The 18,081-nt window shown below is 50.9% G+C and overlaps 3 protein-coding genes across 5 annotated transcripts in view; 2 read left to right on the forward strand and 1 right to left on the reverse strand.

The window, feature by feature from the left end:
• Window positions 1-12,646, forward strand: part of LOC310886996 (uncharacterized protein) — a 164,231-nt gene extending 151,585 nt beyond the window's left edge. Inside the window, exons 18-19 of one of the 3 annotated variants that reach the window (XR_014575570.1) lie at window positions 11,931-11,970; window positions 12,113-12,637. Coding sequence is in view for 1 of the 3 variants with exons in the window: in XM_083812366.1 (XP_083668492.1) it covers window positions 11,931-11,970; window positions 12,113-12,213 (141 nt within the window). In the remaining 2 variants the exon portion in view is untranslated. Of the gene's footprint in view, window positions 1-11,930 lie in introns of all 3 variants that reach the window. The other 2 variants (XM_083812366.1, XR_014575569.1) reach the window with 2 other exon arrangements.
• On the reverse strand, window positions 5,767-8,074 carry ASCL1 (achaete-scute family bHLH transcription factor 1). Its single transcript, XM_083821107.1, has 2 exons — window positions 7,016-8,074; window positions 5,767-6,880 (listed from the first exon to the last, which is right to left on the reverse strand). Exon 1 carries the CDS (start codon window positions 7,693-7,695, stop codon window positions 7,051-7,053), a length of 645 nt encoding a protein of 214 aa, XP_083677233.1. The 5' UTR covers window positions 7,696-8,074; the 3' UTR covers window positions 5,767-6,880; window positions 7,016-7,050.
• Window positions 12,647-15,996: 3,350 nt separating the features above from the next.
• Window positions 15,997-18,081, forward strand: part of PAH (phenylalanine hydroxylase) — a 40,514-nt gene continuing 38,429 nt past the window's right edge. The window contains exon 1 of the mRNA XM_083812350.1: window positions 15,997-16,390. Coding sequence (XP_083668476.1) covers window positions 16,349-16,390 — 42 coding nt within the window. The 5' untranslated portion in view covers window positions 15,997-16,348. The remainder of the gene's footprint in view (window positions 16,391-18,081) is intronic.

Below are 18,081 nucleotides of genomic sequence, written 5' to 3' on the forward strand. Positions count from 1 at the left end.
AAGAATGTGCTTAGATATTATTGACATTGCCTCGCTTGGGGAGAAACCTTCCATCTCCCTCTTGCAGGCCCTTGGCAGGGCAGGGAGGGGAGCCCCACGGCACTGCTGCCTGGGCTGTGTTTGTCCTGGATGTGACACAGGACTTTGCTCTCCCACACTGTCCCTCGGGTGCCTTTCAGGAGCGCCGTATTCGCTTCTTGGAGTGCACATGTGAATTATTGTTTACTCAATAACAAATCAAACAAATTCCATCTCCTTTTCAAAGCAAACCGCAATAATAAAAGAGGGCTGATTTCCAGTATTATTAGCGCTGATGAATGTCTTCCCTTCACTTGACTGTCTTTATTTCATGTACAGGTGGCTTTTTTTTTCTTTTTTCTTCCTTCTTTTTTTTTTTTCCATCTAGAAATGTCATCACCACTTAATTAGCAATGCATTGTTACCTGAAAGTAAAAGCAAGCCTATCTTAGGCCATATGGCAGGGGTTTAATCTGCACTGTCATGGTATAATCCTGTCAAAATGGCTTCCCTTTTCAGTCAAAACCGCATTTCACACTTTACTAATATAGGGCTTTTCCTTTCCTGTTCAGGAGTAATACAGCCCTGCATGTTCAGCAAGTGTAAATTAAAATAGCTCCCAGCTCCAACCAACAGCAGGAGGGGAGAGAGTGTAAGTGGTGTGGCTGTGGGGAAGGGAGGATGGCCCCATCCCAAAAGGCAAATGTGGGCTCCTTCTGTGAACGGCTTTGGTGAAACTGGACCAAGTGAGCTTGGGGTCTGCTTCAGAAGACTGTCACCACCCCTACCACTAAGACCTATGCCTTAGTGCGGCTGGCTATAAGAATTTTTGCAATTCTCATCTGTCCTTCCCCAGTGCCAATGGTAATCCCGCATTAAGAGTTTATGAAAGCAGAAAGCAACTTTTTGCTGCGAAGTTTTAGGGGAAGTGAAGCTCTTCTGGAAAAAAATCTGTGTTTGTTCCTTTCTTGGAAGTTAGGTGAAGAGCACGAACAGGATTGAATCCTGCTCAGAATGGGCCAAAAGGAAAAATGGATTACCTGCCCCCCAGAAAGTTTGCCAGAGTATTAACGTGCACTGGCTCTTCCCATAGCCCTGCACAAGAGCAGAGTACAGATTTCAGCGATCCTCTCTCTCGCCAGCTTTCTCATGTTCTCCCATTGCAGCATATCAGAAGGCACTTGTGAGGAGCTGCTCATGGCCTCTGTCTTGCATTTGTGGTTCTCGGGCTAAAATAGATTGAGACAGGACCAAATCATGTCTGTCAATGAATCTAGGTATTTTCAACCCAGGACCAATATCTTGTCACAAAAAAGCAGCATTCCTTTATTTAGTTCCTTCCTTCCCTGCATTTTAAATCAGCCCCTCCCTCTTCAATTAGTATAATAAGAGCCACATATCAGGGTAGAGGGAGAAAAGGGACCCCATGAAACTTCTCCTCTCCTACCAGCTGCCTGGGTTTGCCCAGGACAAAAGTGTGAGAGCCAGTGAAAGTACTGGTGCTTGGGGGGTGCTCTGCCTTTTCTTACATCCTTCTATGGATACATCTGGCTCCAAGCAGCAGGAAATGCTGAAAGGGACAGCAAGCTCCATACTACTCAGATAAATTGTACTGCTCCAGGGTGTGTGTGGGATGGAGGGCTTCCATCCGCAAAGCCAGAGCTCCTTCCCCAAGGGATAAGTTGGAACCACAAAGCACTCTGACCGTGGACAAAGTCTGACCTGTCTATTTTAACATGTTGTCCGAGCTGTGCAGTGTCCCTTTACAGTTACAACCTCCAAGAACATCTCAGAAGGGGTGTGGAGATACTCTATTCTTCAGTCACTTAATATTTTGCTGTATTTTTTTTCAACCCACAGGTGACACAATGCCTACACTACACAACAGTACCCTTCCCTGCCCTCCATCCCTCAGCAAAAGGGCTGCCTATAGAAGCTGCATGGTACTGACCTAGTCGTTATCGGGTATAACCATACACACGTATGTGCAATGGGACAACAAAGGCAACAAGGGCAAAAAACAGATTCAAACGATGGTCTGGAAATTTGCTTACAGAAAGAAAAGGCAGAGAGCTCTCTTGTAGTTTATATTCTGGGGAAAATCCATGCTTTGGCCAGGAAAGTCAAAGCCTAGATGTCCACTTACAGGCAGTGTAATTGGGGGGGGGGGGGGGGGGGGGGGCGGGGATTGTAAATAACTCAGTAGGTATTGCACTAGGGAAAAAAGGATTTGAGCATGTGGGTAGTGGTTCTGGTGCGCATTTTTAATCTGTTTTCCTAAAAAAGGGAAAGATACCTCTGGTGCTGTCCAGCTGAGGATCAGCCACACCTGGCATCTTCATGGCCACAAGTGTGGAAGCTTGGATGTGGGACTGTGGGGGCAGCAGAATGCAAAGGGGGCTGAGAGCTCTGCGGTGGTGCTGTCTCACTGGGCTCCTCACTTGTGCTTTGCAGGAGCAATGCGGGGAAGGGCTGAAGATGCCGAGAGACGATGTGAGTGTCTGTTATGGTCCTGAAATGTCATATGTATGCGCGAAACAGGGAGAGATACCTGAAGGGAGCATCCAGCTGCAGGTTCTTTTCCCTTCTTTTTCCAGCTTTCGGCTGACCTGTAAAGCCAAGGGAGTCTACTAAGAGCCTGGGCCCGTCCATTTGTCTCACCCCTACTTCTCTGTCCCTAACCCCCCTCCCTCTCCCCTCCCGCAGCTCCGGAGGGTGGAGGTGCGATTCGCTATGCCAGTTTTTTATTTCCAGCATGCTTGACAGGCTGGGCGAGGAAGGCGTTAATGTTTTCTGACAGGCCCCCTCTAATTGTTGGAGCTTTTCTTCTCTGCCTTTTCTGTGAAATTCTGACTTAGGCGAGCAGCATAACAAAATGCTCTGGCATTGAAATGTGCGCTTGCACTACACTGGGCTCGGGGAAACAGCATTATTCATGAAGATTTTCAGCTGTTTTTGTCTTTTAACTAACCTTTGAGTTTGATCAGAGGCTAGCCGGGCTCCCTTTCTCAAAAGGCGGTCTTGGCAACCCGACAATGGAGCCAAACTGTTTTCCCTGTTAAAGAGATAACTATGCCGTTGAGTTGGTACATGGGGGAAATTAATCTTCAGGCGCATACAAATGATAGGTTTACCTCGGTCTGCAATCGCCTGCATGGGATTATTAATAGGACGCGGGTAAGGAGCAGGAAAAATTCAGTCTGGGGCAGGGAACTTGGGGGAAGAAGAAACAACAAAAAAAAAATCCCAACCCGAAACCCATCATTCCTTTTGATTGCATAAAGCCTGCGATTGATTCCTCACCACTTGCCTTTTGCAGCAGGAATTAGCTGTGCATTGTGCGGGCTGACACGCTAAAAGCGAGCCCGCTTGGGAGCAAGAAGTTGCTGCGCGCTGGGACGGAGCGGGTTGGCGGCCGGGGGCGGGGGGCTCTCCCCGCTCCCCTTTGCAAGGGGCGGAGGTGTTGGTGGGGGGGGGATGCAGAGAATGCCCCCTGCCCTTCAAGACGAGCTAATCCCTGAATGCACTGAGTAACAGGCGCTGCATTATGGAGCCAGCCCCAGTCCCCTCGGCGCTGCAGCGCCCGCCTGCCCTTGGGCAGGTGCCCGCTTACCGGGGGGAAAAACAACAAAGAAGGGAAAATAAAGTTTTATAAAAGGTCCCCCAAGGGTCGAGGAGGGGGTCGTAGGTCCGGGCGTGGCTCCCCCCGGGTCCTACCTGAGCGCCGGGAGCTCCTTAGGGCGCGGATGCTCCGCGGGGCTGCGGGGGGACCCCCAATATTGGGAGTGGGGCTGGGAGGCAGCCGGGGGAGGGCTGGTTTGGGGAGGGGACAGAAAACCCCTCGGGGGAGAGAGGTGGTTGTTAACGGGACACCGCTCCGGCATTGGGATAAATCAATAGATAGGTGCATCAATAAATAGGCGGCTCCGCAACCTCCATCTGCAGCCCCCCACCCTCGCTTTCCCCTGACCCCCCCCCCCCTCGCTCCGCGTAGCTCTAAAACTTATAGCGCGCCCAAAGAAGTCCCTGATTTATGGAGTTTCCTAATGCTAACTGAATACTGTCTGTCAGGCAGCGCTGAAAGGCTCTCCGCACTAATACAAGAAAAGGCTTTGTGTTGCTAAGCGATTAGAGCAGATGTAATGAGATTTACCCCAATCCTGCTTTGCCCTTTCCCTATCTTCAGTAAAATTGTGTGTGTGTGTTTTCTTTCTTTCTTTCTTTTGGGGAGGGGGCTGAGGGGAAAAGGGAGGGAGGAGGTGGTGAATTTCTGAGCCTGCCTTATACATTGTAGCGAACAACAGCGTAACTTTGCCTTTAGTTTAATGAGTCTGGATATTTACTATTCAGAAGTGAGCAAAAAAGAACACCTGTCTACACAAGGAAGAGAAATTTCGCCTTTGTAACAGAATGAAACATTATCCTAATGTTATATTCATAGCTATAAATTACTCGCTGCACTTTCTTTGCATACCTTATCTGCACACTTGCAAAAGTGGGTAAATAAAAAGGAGATGCTGTAAAGGGAGAGCGGATGGAGGCATATAACGGTTATTATTTTCATAACTAAACATTACTTCCACGAGCGGTTAAAACAACGAGTGTTTGTGCTGCACCAAGGAGGGAATCCGTGACCCCAGTCCCCGTCCCCAGTTCTCCCGGTTAAATCCCATATGGATCATTTCGGGCCGGGGGGGGAGACGAGGAGGCAGAGGGAATACAGTTTTGGGGTGATGCGGAGAGGCCTGTACACTGATATGTGCGAGGATGTTTGTGCATCTGTGCCCGCACGACGTGCGTGTGTGCAAACTGATTTACAGTCCCAAAACCCGGGTGGTGCACCGAAGTTTTTCCCTCCTCTTTTCCAAACCAGCGAGTCCCTTGCAGCTCAGAGGCACGTAACTCCGTACGGCACAGTGGCTCTCCTCGTTCTTTTTTTTTTTTTTTTTTTTTTTTTTGTAAGATGCATTTTGCGCTTCGCTTTCCGCTTGGCTTGATGCACGCAAACTGAATTTGCAAGTGATGCAGGAGCCAGGCGCAAAGGAGGAGGCGAATTCTGGTCACGTCCTTGCTAACTGACAACAAGCAGGCTAGCCAAAAAAAAAAAATAAGGGGGGGGTCCAATTTCTTTTTGAATCTTGGTAATTGGGTACTTTTACACGCAGATCACGCTATTTGGGTAGAATAACAAGCTTAGAAAGACCAGTGTCTCCGAGCTGCCACCCATTTCTACTACTTTATTTATTTATTTCATTTCATCTCCCCCCTCGCCGCTCGCTTCCCGTCTTCCCCCGACGGTTTTATTTATCCAGCCGCTATCTTCGCGGAGGCAACAAAGTCGCCCGTGTTATTGGCGGCGGCGGCTGCGCCTTCCCCCGTGTTTTCGTGCCCCGCCGGGGGAGAGCTGCGGAGGACGGGGTCAGGGCGCCCTCTCTTTAGGACCCGGTCTTTTGGGGGAATTCTCTAATGTGCAGTGATTTCGGGAAGGACAATGCAATCATTAATCACCCCCTCGCCTTTTGATTTGGATACACGTTTGTAACCCAGAAGGGCAAGAAAACAATGGTGATACCGCGAGATCTTTGCATATTTATATAGAGATAGATAAAGATATATATGTTACATCCATCAGATACAAACACTTCATATGCAGCTCAGCTCTGGCATAACATCATTTAACATTTTGTCCTTACATTCATTGTTGTCAATGGCAGAAAGAAAAAAAAATTACATGCAGCAGGCAGCTGATCATTTTAATTAAAAAAAGTTTTATTACGAAACTAGTTTGTATAAAACAGGGTTATACAGGACCTTTGTAAGTTTGTAATAAAACAGTAAGAAAAGGCAGTGGCATAAGGGATTTTTTTTTGTTTGCTTTTTGCTTTTTTTTTTTTTTCCCAAAAGGCAGCATATAAAAACAAATGGCTACCATTTTGCGTTTGGACAATAGCTGCATAAACTTTGTTCACTTTGAACATTGTTTAATAACATTATTAATACATTAACAAAGTTTCTATAAAGTAAGACACGTTGGTGCTAAAGTACATCTGGAGGAAATCCAAGTCCTTTACAAAACCACATACAAAAATGGCAGTTGTAAGGTAATGTCGACTACACGTCTAAACATGAAGAGGTAATAAGCATTACATATTAAAAAAAGTATCAAGATATACACATTTTAAACCATTTGTACAAAACCTCTATAAATCTCTCTCTTATGTACAAAAATAGCTTAATATATCCCCAAACTGGTTAGGGAGGATACAAATAGATTTTCTTATAATAAAAAAATTCACAAAGAAAAAAAAAAAGATTGGAAGCATCCTATGATGGAAACGAGAGGAAAAGCTCGGAGATGGGGGGGGGAGCCGGGATTTGAGGGTGTGGGGGGGGTGTCTTTGAGTACAGCATAGCTTAGTTTCAAAATCTCCACGAACACCAGCAAACTAACTTCGTCCACAGAGCAGGGAAGGCCGGGCTGTGCGGGGCTCGAGGAGGCCGCGATGGGGTGCGGAAGGGGGCTCCCGTCTGGCGGGGGGGGAAGCAGCAGGAGGAAGAGCCCCGAGGAGCGCAGCGCCCGGCCGTGGGGGACCGGGGTCGCCGTTCCCGGGGGGGCAGCGGCTCCGCCGGGCTCGCTCAGTGCTGGCGGGGCCGGGAGCGGTGCGCAGGGGCCGGCCGGGCTCCGGCCGCCCCGAGGAGCCCCCGCGGCGCTCAGCGCTGTGCGCGGGGGGCGCAGCGTCCCGCCGGGAGACGTGCCCGCACCGCCCTCCGACGGCGGGGGAGAGCGAAACGCAACAGGTCCTGGCTTTGCGGCGGCTTTCCGCGCCCGCGTGCGTGATATTTTTCCCTTTTTGCAACCGGCCTGTAAGGAGAAAAGAGAGAGGAGGTCAGAGCCGCGCGGGGACCAGGCGAGACCCCGACGGCTGCGCGCCCCCCCCCCCCGTCCCTGACGGCTGCGCCCCCCGCACCCCCTGGCCGGCCGCGGGCGCGCACCCACCTGCCGCGGGAGGCGCGGGGGGCGTCGGGGGGCTCTCAGAACCAGCTGGTGAAGTCGAGCAGCTCCTGCTCCTCGGGACTGAGCGGGTCGTAGGAGCCCTCGTCGGAGGAGTAGGAGGAGACGGGGGAGCCCGCCATGGAGTTCATGTCGTGCGAGTAGCCGGGCGAGATGGTGGGCGACAGGACGCCGGCCTGGAAGGCGGCACTGACGGCGTCGTGCTCGTCGAGCAGCTGCTGCAGGGCGCGGATGTACTCGACGGCGGAGCGCAGCGTCTCCACTTTGCTCATCTTCTTGTTGGCCGCGCCGTTGGGGACGTGCTCCCGCAGCGTGGCGAAGCCCAGGTTCACCAGCTTCACGCGGTTGCGCTCCCGCTCGTTGCGCCGCGCCACGGCGGCCGGCTGCTGCTGCGGCAGGCTGTACCCGAAGCCACTGAAGTTGAGCCGCCGCTTGCAGCGCATCAGCTCCGGCGAGGCCGAGCGCTGCCGCTTGGCGGCCCGCGGCGCCGACGGCTTGCCGCCCGGGGAAGGCTGCCCGCCCGCGGGGCTCAGCTGCGGCGGCGGCGCCCCCGGCGGGGCGGCGGCGGCGGCGGCGGCCACGGCGGCGGCGAAGAAGCAGGCAGGCTGCAGGAAGGGAGGCTGCCCGGCGCCGCTCGCCATCCCGGCGGGGCTACCGCTGGCCATGGGCGAGGGGGGGCGTCGTGCGAGGCGGGGGGCGGCCGCTCCCCGTGCCCCCCGGCGGCAAAAATATGAAAAAAAATAAAATAGAAAGGAGAAGAGACCGGGGGGGGGAAAGCCGGCGGCGTTCGCTTAGCGAAGGAGACGGGAGAAGGCGGGCAGGGGGAGAAGGGCCGCGGCGACAAAGGGGAGCGGGCGGCGGTGCCGGGCGGGCGGCCGGGGAGCGCGGGCGGCTCTGCCCGCCCCCCTCCCTCTCGCCCTCCGTGCGGCGGCCGCGGGGAGGCTCGTGGCGCTCGCGTGTGCGCAGGCTGCTTTGCAAAGCCCCTTTTGCAAAAAAGTGGCTGGGGATTGTGTCTCTTATAAGGGGCGGACGGGGCTCGCCCCCCCCCCCCTTCCTACACACACACACACACACACACACACACACACTCGCTGCCCCCCCGCCCTCCCCCTCGCACACACGCCCGCTCTGCACCTTGCGCCTTCCACGCTCCCCGGGCTTTGCCGAGCGCCTCCGCCTTTGCAGCGCGGGGGGGGGGGGGGGGGGGGCGCGCACACACACACACACACACACACACGCTAACACCCCCCCCTTCTATATCCCCCCCCCGCAGCCCTCGGGCCCCGCCGCACACGCGCTGGCCGCCGGCTCGGCCCCGCCTCTCCCCCCTTTTCCCCCCCTTTTCTCCCCCCCCCTCCTCCCTCGGTGCCCGTCTCCCCCCGCCTCCCCCCGCCCCGCCGCCCCCACCCCCGGCGGGTTTTGTTGTTGCAAGTGCGTGCGCCCGGCGCGTGCCGCGCTCCCGGCCCTGAGCAAACACCCGCGCCGGGGCGCCGGCGGGCGGCGGCGGCGGCCGCGGAGGAGGCGGCGGCGGCGGGCGCGGCCCGACGGGGCGGAAGGCGGCGCGCACGGGGATGCGCGGGGCAGGGGAGCCCCGGGGGGACCGGGTCCGTCTGGGGGTGAGGGGGGTTTGGGGAGGGGGTCCGGGAAGAGGGGTGCGGGAAGGGAGAGTAGGGAGGTGCGCGGTTGTGGGCTGGGAGGAGGGGAGCTGAGCCGTCGCCGGTAGAAGAAGGAGTGTGCGTGGAGTTGGGGGGGACGACCCGAGGTGGGCCTCTGGAAGGTGGGGGGCCATGGGGTGAGGGTGGCTGGAGGGAAAGAAGGAAGTGAATGCACTTGGACGAGTCCAAAGTGGACGTCCTATGGCTGTCAGCGTGGCAGCAGGAGGTTTCTTTTGTGGGGCACCATGAAGTCGGGGTGTGCTAAGCGCAGTGAGCAGGTGGATGTGCAGACACAGCTCTCCCCTGGCCGCACAGCCCATTCCCCAGGCCACACCGTGCTCGCTGCTCGATGCAAGCGGCATTTGTTTGCAACTGGGGAGTCAGGATGGACCTGCACAATGAAGGGGAAATTCCCCTTGCTGCCAGGCAAAGTCTTGCATGAAGCTTTGGTCCAACTGTGCAAAAGCAGCACCGAGGCTGAGAGCTTGAGGCTAGCATGACCTGGGGGTCACACTGCCCCTTGGGGCTGTGGGAACATGGGTGGCCTGGGTGACACTGCCAGGTTGGTGGCCCTGATCTTGGTACGTGCAGCAGCGAGGAGCCCTGCACGTCCTTCTCTCCCCACCCTCCTGCCTTGCACATACCCACCTGTTTGTTCAAGCTTGTTACTCCTATTTCTTGTATGATCTCCACCTTTTTCTTAGCACCTCTCCACTCTGAAAACTCAGAGATGTGTGCTATCTAACCCTCAAAAGAAGCAGGACCATTGCCTGACCACCTTGCCACTGGTGGAAATATGGTCTAGGGAGTCCCTGGCAAGTGGTTGTCATGCCCAATGCTCACACCAGCCTCAAAAAGTGGCAGGTGGGGACCTGCACAGCCTGAGCTGTTCAAGTGTCAGTGGAAATGAGTGCAAAAACAAGCCCTGGTCTGCTGCTGGCCTCAATTACAGCAGCTGAGGCTGCACAGATCACCTCCTCTGCCCATGGAGCCCTGACCCTTGCTGGACACGTGGCTTTAACAGCGATAAGCAGCAACTGTGTGTGGCAGAACATTAATATGCACCTGCCAACTTAGCAGATTTTAGCGTGGCACCATTTAATGCAGATGCATGATGAAAAAGACAGAGTGTGTCAGGTCTAACTTCTGTCATGCTGTTTATTTCAGGGTTCTCCTGAATGGTCACCGAGTATCTTTCTAATTTTTAGCTTGCTGTCTCATCAAACACCAAATTTACCAAATGATTTTATCTTCTTTTGGGCAGGACAACTGGCATGCAGCATTCGATACTGCTCTCTGCATAGGGAGCTCTCCCTTCTCAGTTCCAAGTCTTCTGGATGTTTCGGTCAGGGACATCCCTTGTCTGACCTCACTGCACTGGAAGTAGCAGTTGCATCATCAGCTTCATGCTGTGATGTTAGCAGAGCGAGAGAACAGCAATGCACCAGTGGCATTAGAAAGTGGCATCAGAGATCAGAAAATGAAGTACCAAATTGATTGCAGCCATGTAGACTATATATGTACGTAGAGTAATACTTACGGAGTAGTCCACTGCCAGAACTAGTGTGAAAAGACTGCGGCATGGAAATTCCTGCCCTTTTCCCCAAATGGCAAAATGGGACCAGAATTTCTGGGTCCCCCTTTCTTGAGTCTCAGAAGGCTCTGAACAAGAGCTTTTAAAAAGGCAAAAGACGTGCGTCCCAGAGGTCACCACATATAACTTGCATGTAATTTCACCTCCAAAGCTCCATTCTCCCCTGGCTCCCTGGGCCTGGGGGGCAATGGGGGGAAGAGCCTTTTCCTCCCTTTACTGAGCATGTCCCTCTCCAGCCGCTGCCACAGAGGAACAAGCTCATCCTTCGTGTTGTCTAAGGTAATGCCAATCTTGGCATCTCTCTGATCTGCTCACTTCGCAGAGTAAGGGGCCTGGGGCTGCCAGGTTTATAGATAATAAATATTGTTTCAGGGTCCCCAGCCTCCACCCACTTGTATGCACAGTCCTGCACCTGCACCTTGAAATTCTTAATTCTAACATAATGATAAATAGCTCTAGCCCTTTTCATTGGTCTTATTGGGCTTTCCCCTTTTTATTCTTCATTTTTTTCCTTTTCTTTTTCTTCTTTTTTTAATCTTGAATTGTCATTACTTTATAGCGTCTTTTTTATGTGCCTAAATTTTGTGTGCCACACTCATGAGGTCTTTTGAAGTCCTTGCTTTTTTTTTTTAAAAAAAAAAAAACACACACACTTTGGTATGCTTTTTTTTCACCCCTTTTCTTTTTTAAAGGCCATTTACGTTATGATTAAATGCCGTCTTGGAAAGGCAGAACGAAAGTCGTTAATCTATATAGATCTTCAAAGAATCGATACATTCGGGACTTCTGTAGGATTTGTTACACTCCATTTTGTTACAGTAGGCAGCTCGTCTGGATTTGGGCACATGTGTTTCTCTCCCTCCCCTCGCGCCCCCCCCCCCCCCCCCCCCCCCCCCGTCTTCCAGCTTCCCCCCCAAGAGTGAAAATAAAGTAAAAGGTCTTTCATGGTAAACAAAACCAGCTTATTCTCCACATAGAACACATGAATAGCTGGAAAAAAACTTACAATAAATGGTGCATTTTTTTCTCTGCTGGGTATAGCATTCAAGATCAGTCCAGTATTCAAGAAGCAGTCCATTTTTTGCTCAGCAAGAGAGTTTAGAAAAGAAGCGTGGGGTCTATTCAAGGATCTTTTCCCCTTCACAATTGCTGGGCTTTATGAAACCTATCTTCCATGCCTTGTCAGAGTATTTCTGGGGACCAATTAGTGCTTTGTTGCAAGGCTTCTTTGCTGAATCTTTGAGCAGCAAGAAAAAGCTCTCTTGAGTCTCCCCTTATTTTGACTATTTCAGTCATTACTCAGTGTAATAATTAATATGACAACTGGACGCTGAAGTTTGTATAGAAACACCTCGGCTGCAGGAGAGAGCGTGCAGTGGGTGGTAACAAGCTACAGATCAGACCGAGAAGCCACACACACAAGGAAAAAAAAAAGAGGGGGAGAGAGAATAATGAATGAAAAGAAAGAGGGAAAGAATAAAGATAAATAAATAGTTGGCGCAACCCGAAGAAACATAATACAGACTTGGAAGGAAAAAAAAAAAAAAAGGCAATTAGGAGGCAGGGGAGGGGGCGGGGGACCCCAGAGTGGAGAACTTATTTTGAAACAGTGTCTATGTGAATATAATTTTCAAAACTTTCCTACTTTTAGGAGGCAGGAAAGCAATTTTTGCCAGTGGCTATTCCTTTGGGTAAGTCATTTTCAAGGAGCATCTGACTACACTTTTGCATACTTGATAAACTTAAATGTCTCTTTCTATGCATGCCTTTAATGAAAGAAGGACTTTGAGCATTAAAACATGTTGGTGACTAATTATTGCCCATTCTGTCCAGGGTGGATGGAAGCTACTTCCTGGGACAGCAAGTTGCAGGAGTTTTCTGGTGTTATATCGTGTACCAGAGGAATAAAGCCTGTGGCACCGATGAAGAATTAAAAATGACGTTTGACCAGGGACACTGCTGAATTCTTCTCGAAAAGGCGCCTTGGGATGAACCCTCATCACTTTGGAGACATTTCTTGGGCTGCCAATTAGGGCATAATAAATAATTAGAGGTTTTAAGCATATTAGATACAGCTCATGCTAATGAGCTACATCAGGTCTTGTGCTAACCTGAAGTGACAGTTTGCATATAGGGCTGCAAGAAAAAAAAAAAAAAGAAAAAAAAAAAAAAAAAAAGGAGGAGGGGGGGAAAAAGGGGAAAAAAAAGCAGCAGCCACCCCAGCCGCCCACCCCAGCCCGTCCCCGTCCCCGATGTCCCCTCCGCGGGTCCCGCAGGGCGCTGCCGCCCCCGGCCCCGCGCCCGCCGAGCGCTGCCCGTGGCCCGCCGGTGGCCCCATTGTGCGGCCACGCGTCCCGCGTCCATCACGGCCGGGATAAATCACACCGGGCTGACCCCCCCCCCCCCCCCCCCCCCGGCCCCCCGCCGCCCAACCCCGCCAACACACACTTTTTGGACAGGAAAATTTTGGACGGAGGAGCGGAGGGCGGTAGGGGTGGGTTCCCCTGGCTGTCCCCTCCGAGGTGACCGTCCGCGGGATGGAGAGGGGTTGGGGTCATGCGTGCTGCAGTCTGGGAGGCGGACCCCCCCGGCGGCACGGGGGTGCAGACGCCTCCCCGTCCCCATCCCGGTCCCCATCCCGGTCCCCGTCCCTGTCCGGCACCCGTCGGCCGCGGTCGCGGGGACACAGTGCCACCTCCTGGCCACCCGCGGGGGTAGCGGGGCTGGGCAGGGGACAGCCCGAGGCATTTGCAGGAGCGGGTGGCGAGCCCGGCTCTGCCAGGAGCGGGGAACATGGCCCGGAGGTTTTGCAGCCGGAGGGTGGGAGGATAGGAGTCTCGGTTGGTGCCTAAGGGGAGCTACAGCACCGGGAGACCTCTGGGAAATCCATAGGGAACATCGATCGGGGACACCCCTCTGCCTTATTCACATACCCTCATTCAATCCTCATTTGGGAATTTTTCAACAGCTTCTAGAAAAGCCCCTCTCCATCGCTCACTGCTCTCTCAGCCCGATGGGGACATCCCGAACCCGCAGGGAGCCGCAAGTCGAGGATAGTCCTGGTGTCCTTGCATCCCTGCCCAAGCCAGAAAACACAGAGCTCTGGGGAAGCCGCTGCTCTCCAAACGCTGCCTAAAGGCAGAAGGGGGAGAAAGCAGTCTGAAAAGCAGCCAAAGTCTGTGGCCCTTTGAACTTGCGGCATGCCGTCCAGGGAACCAGCCAAGTTTCAGTGCAAAGAGCCTTTTTAGTTGTGACTGAGCAGCACAGCCAGGAATGGCTGTGTGTGGGGTATGCATTTCTGGGGGATGGAAGGTATTTTCAGACGGAGGCAATGAGGGACATCGGTGCCTACCTGCACATGGTTGGAAGGGAAGGAGTGGGGTTGCATGGTACTGCAGCAAGAGCCCAGAGCAGGACCAGCAGAGCCCAAGGCTCAGGTGCTCACCCAGGGGCTGAGGAACCAGAGCTGTGGGGCAACTTGAAATGCAAGTGGGAAATTCCAGTTAGCAATGTCACGGCGGGGCAAAGAACCTGCACTTGGTAGGCTGGACTACATCTTCAAAGAGAGCTCAGGCAATTTGGATTCAGAAACGGTCCAAAGTAACCAGAACTGATGCAATCGTGTTCATGCTGCAATGGCATTGGAGTGAATGCTAACTTGTGCATGCATGCACACACAAACTCACACACTACTTTGCTCCAAAACAAGAGAATTTGGGAATTCCTCCTAGCAAGAAGGAGCTTTGCTTCCCTCAGCCAGTGTCTTTTGCTACCAGGCAGTTTCTGAAGGTCCAAGCTGATTAAACAGTAAACCAGTGGCTACACACTAGGGATATCATTATGATTATGTAGCAATAAGAATAAGAGATAAGCTTGCAATATAAATAAAAAAACAGTGTGTGGGAGGAGTCAAGAAAAATTACAAGGATTTGGCATGAGCAATATTTAGTGTATCTAGTATTTCACTTTACCTTGTCTTTATTGTCAAGGTAGAGTGAACAGAAAGTGCAAAACATAAGAAAAGGGGAGGAGAGGGATGGAAGAAAGGAAAAAGACTCAGTGCATGTGAAAGCCTCAGAGAAGGAAAAAAAAAGAACAAATATTAGTAGAAAGAGAAAAACAAAGAAAAAGGAAGGCACAAATGATTGAAAAAACAGATTATGACTTTGGATGACGTAGCTATTTTGGTCAGACTTAGGACATGTATCTAAGTGTTTTAAAATCTAGTTGAAAAACACACCGTGTAGAGAGGCATGGCACGTGGACAAAGCAAAAAGCAAACAAGAACAGTTACTGGAAGCTGTCCTGCCCTACACAGGGACTACTATAATCAGTGTTATCACCATCCTCATCTCACTTTTTTTTTTTTTTTTTTTTGGTGAGGTGGCCTTCAATGCCCCTATCATCGACAGAACTCTGCTGGGTGCTGCATGCACAAACACGGGACACAAAACGTTGCCTCCCATAGTGAACCTGCTGACTGAACAGTTCAAAAACAGTAGTTTTAGTACTGCTGGCAGGTAACAAGGTCAAGCTGCCTTTCACCTACTGGACCATCTCTCCTTGCCCCAACCTGATGCTTTGGTGCCAGCAATGTCCAGGGTGGCACGTGTATATCATATTTGGCTGCCTACCTTGGCTGCTAGCCCATAATATAGGATTGCAGTTCACCTCAGAAAGTCACTTTCTACCAGTGCATATGGCCATATGATGGACAAACAAGAAGTTTCTCTGAAAAATGTATGTTTTGTGTCCAAAGCTCTGAGTTACTGCAGATGTACATCATACAGTGCATAATTTCACTGGGCTGGATTCTGAGTTGATGGTCATGGGGTTGAACATGGGTTTGGACTAAGATTCTTGCAAGTGGCTCCCTACTGATCAGATTTCCAGCTACTGGATTTCATAATTACAAATAATTCATGGTAAGTCTTGGTTAAAATTCACCAGTCTGAATTTGTTCTGAGCATGCAGTAGAGTTTCCTTCAAGGCTCAAATAACTGTGAAGGGCTGATTCTTCTGTTCCACAGAATTTATCTTCATCAGAAAAATGCAGCAAGATTACCTGCCGTGACATAGCCTGTCTTGGTGTAGACTTCAGCCTTCCAAATAACAAAATAGATCTTGACCATTCTCTTTTTTTCCTTTTCACCTGCCCTCTAGTATCAGGCTATAACTTTCCTTCATTCCTTCAATCTCTCTGGTGACTCTGTCCAAACCAAGTGTTGGCTGGTTTGTACCAACCCTTTACTAACCATTTCCAAATTCATTCATGTTCCCCCTCTTCCCGTTGTAGCTCTCCATGGTTGATATACCTAAAAACACATGCGCACCTTCTGCATTTCTTCTGCCTCCTCCCTGCTCCTTTTCTTCCTTTACCTCCTTCCCTTTCTCCATGTTGAGATCCATATCCCAGAGCAAGGTTCACAAAGTTAACACCTGTTTAATGCTTTATACTGGGCCTCTGTTGTCTCCAGTGCCTGGTGTGCGGAGCTGTCCCCTGCTCTCTGACCTCTTGGATGCAGCCCAAAGGGCCTCACTAAAAGGCAAACAGTCCAGCCGCTGCTGAGTTGTGCCCCGTGTCTGGCACGCAAAGAGAGGTTCCTGGAGAACATCTGATCTCCGATCACGTGGAAGGGAAACCCACTGGTCGCTAAACACACACACAGCCAAAGGAACAGACAAGGGGGAAGGCTGAACCCAAGTCAAAGCATTGACGTGCAGGAACGAAAGCAGCGGCTGACATTGATCTGTGGAAGACAGGCTGCTAATTCAAAGCATGCTGCTTGTCCACGTTGGGCACAGATAGAAACAATGTGCTGGAGTGCCGCTGCATGCTGGGGGGGACCGAAGGGGCTGGCTTGTCCGTGTGCCAGGGCTGGGTGGGTGGGGGGTGTGGAGGGAGAACGCCCTCTTGGCACAGCATCTGGGGGGAGGGAGCTGGAGGAGGGGATGGCTTTGCCTCGCTTCCTCTACTTTAAATACCTTTGCACGGAGCTCTGGCCACCACAGTAAGGTCAGAAGGCTTCACCCGCAGCCTCCCTGTGTGGGCATTGCCGCCTCCACAACATGGACGCACAGCACTGCAAGATGAACGGCGACCCTTTCCAGGTAAGCTTGAGGGGCCTGTGTGCCTGCTGTTCACAGGGAGTCCCTCCATGCCCCCCCATGCTTGCAAATCTTGTTTCCCGTTCTCTAAGATGTCCAAGATGGGAGGAAACAACGCGTCTGTCTCAACCGTTTGTGGTGCTTGGTTGCCACCATTGTCCCCTTTGGCAGCCGGCGTGCTTGTCTGGAGTTAATTGTACTCACAGATGTGCGGTGAGAGCAAAAATGAAAACATTTCACCAGAGGAAAGGAAAGAGAGGCAAGAGATCAGGGTCAGGGGACCTCTGTAAATGTATCCTTGCATATATGGCAAATAGAAGAAGCAGCGGAAAAGAGCAGCAGATAATTAGAGGTCTCTTAAACCTGTGTGATGAGAGCAAGCTGTCTTCTTCTGTTTAGGGAAAGCTGCTGAAATTATGCACTCTTCTGGTGGAGCTATTTGTTAACTTTTAGCACTCTGACATATATTCTACCTCCCCCCCACTTTTTTTTTTTTTTTAGATGTTTACTGACTTACTTTGAACTCTTTGTTTTGGAAAATACAGGAAAGTACTGAAACCCATGACTTTCGATTACAGGCACTATAGATACTGTAGGAGCAAGTGACGTAATTTGAGGCCAGCATGGTTAATTATTAGGACTGAATTCTGTCCTGCGCAATGCCTCTGAAGCTGGGGACAAGCTGTGGAAGATGTGAAAAAACGGGCTTCATTTCCTACAAATCTTTTTAGGTACAGAGCAGCCAAGGAAGCCTGGTTTCCTACTGCTTCGTGTGCTGAGGCTGAACTCCCCTAGAGATACGCTACTGTTCCACCTTGCTGTTTCTCCAAGTTGTCTAATTGCTTGATCCCAGTGAGATCTGTGGGAGCTGAGCATCTAGCTACCTTAAGAAACTGACTCTAAATGGCTTGGAAACTAGTTTAATTTTTAGGAGTAACTTCAGAATCTTATTTTCATTGAAATATTTTTTCCATTTTTTTCTATACTATTTCTATATTATTTTGTTTATTTTACTTTCTCTGAAACTACAGAAAAAACTTCCTCTAGCTTCAGCAGTGTTGGAATTCACTCTGAATGTTTAAACAACTCAGAAATGAGTTTGAAGGCTGACAGGTCTGTATTATTGACCTCCCAAACTGCCATGTGTCAGAAAGACAATATCAATCTCTGTGTGAAGTAGTTAATTAAGAACATAGATTTGCATTGCACTCAGGCAAACTGTCCCTGCATCTACACATCACTGATGTAAGAGACTGTGCTAGGTCCAGAAATGGTTGTCTGTATTTGTCAACTGGTTCTTATACACTTACAGGTCAGATATGCATGTCATATAGACAGTGTTTCAATGACAATGAAACAATTTGTTCAACTCTTAATCACAATCACAGTAGTAAGAGTAGAATTGTCCCAAAGCTGCATTTCATCTCTATATAAGAGATTGAGAGACAAGAAATTAGAATTCGGACTGAGAACGGATTAGCCATGATCAACAGTTAAAAAATATGCATATATATGACAAAAAGCTCAGCAATAGATGTGAGTGCCTGCGTTTGTGTTGATGTGTTGGCTCCAGTGTCTATTAATGTATATTGCCTCCATACATATTGATAAGATCTGGGTACCTGTCAGGAAAATAATGGTTTTAGTCTTCTTTCCTCTTGCACTGAAAGCCTCCACCTCTGTGGACAGACTTA

Source organism: Anser anser (genome assembly GCF_964211835.1).
Source record: "Anser anser genome assembly, chromosome: 1".
In the NCBI taxonomy this organism is placed as follows: Eukaryota; Metazoa; Chordata; class Aves; order Anseriformes; family Anatidae; genus Anser; species Anser anser.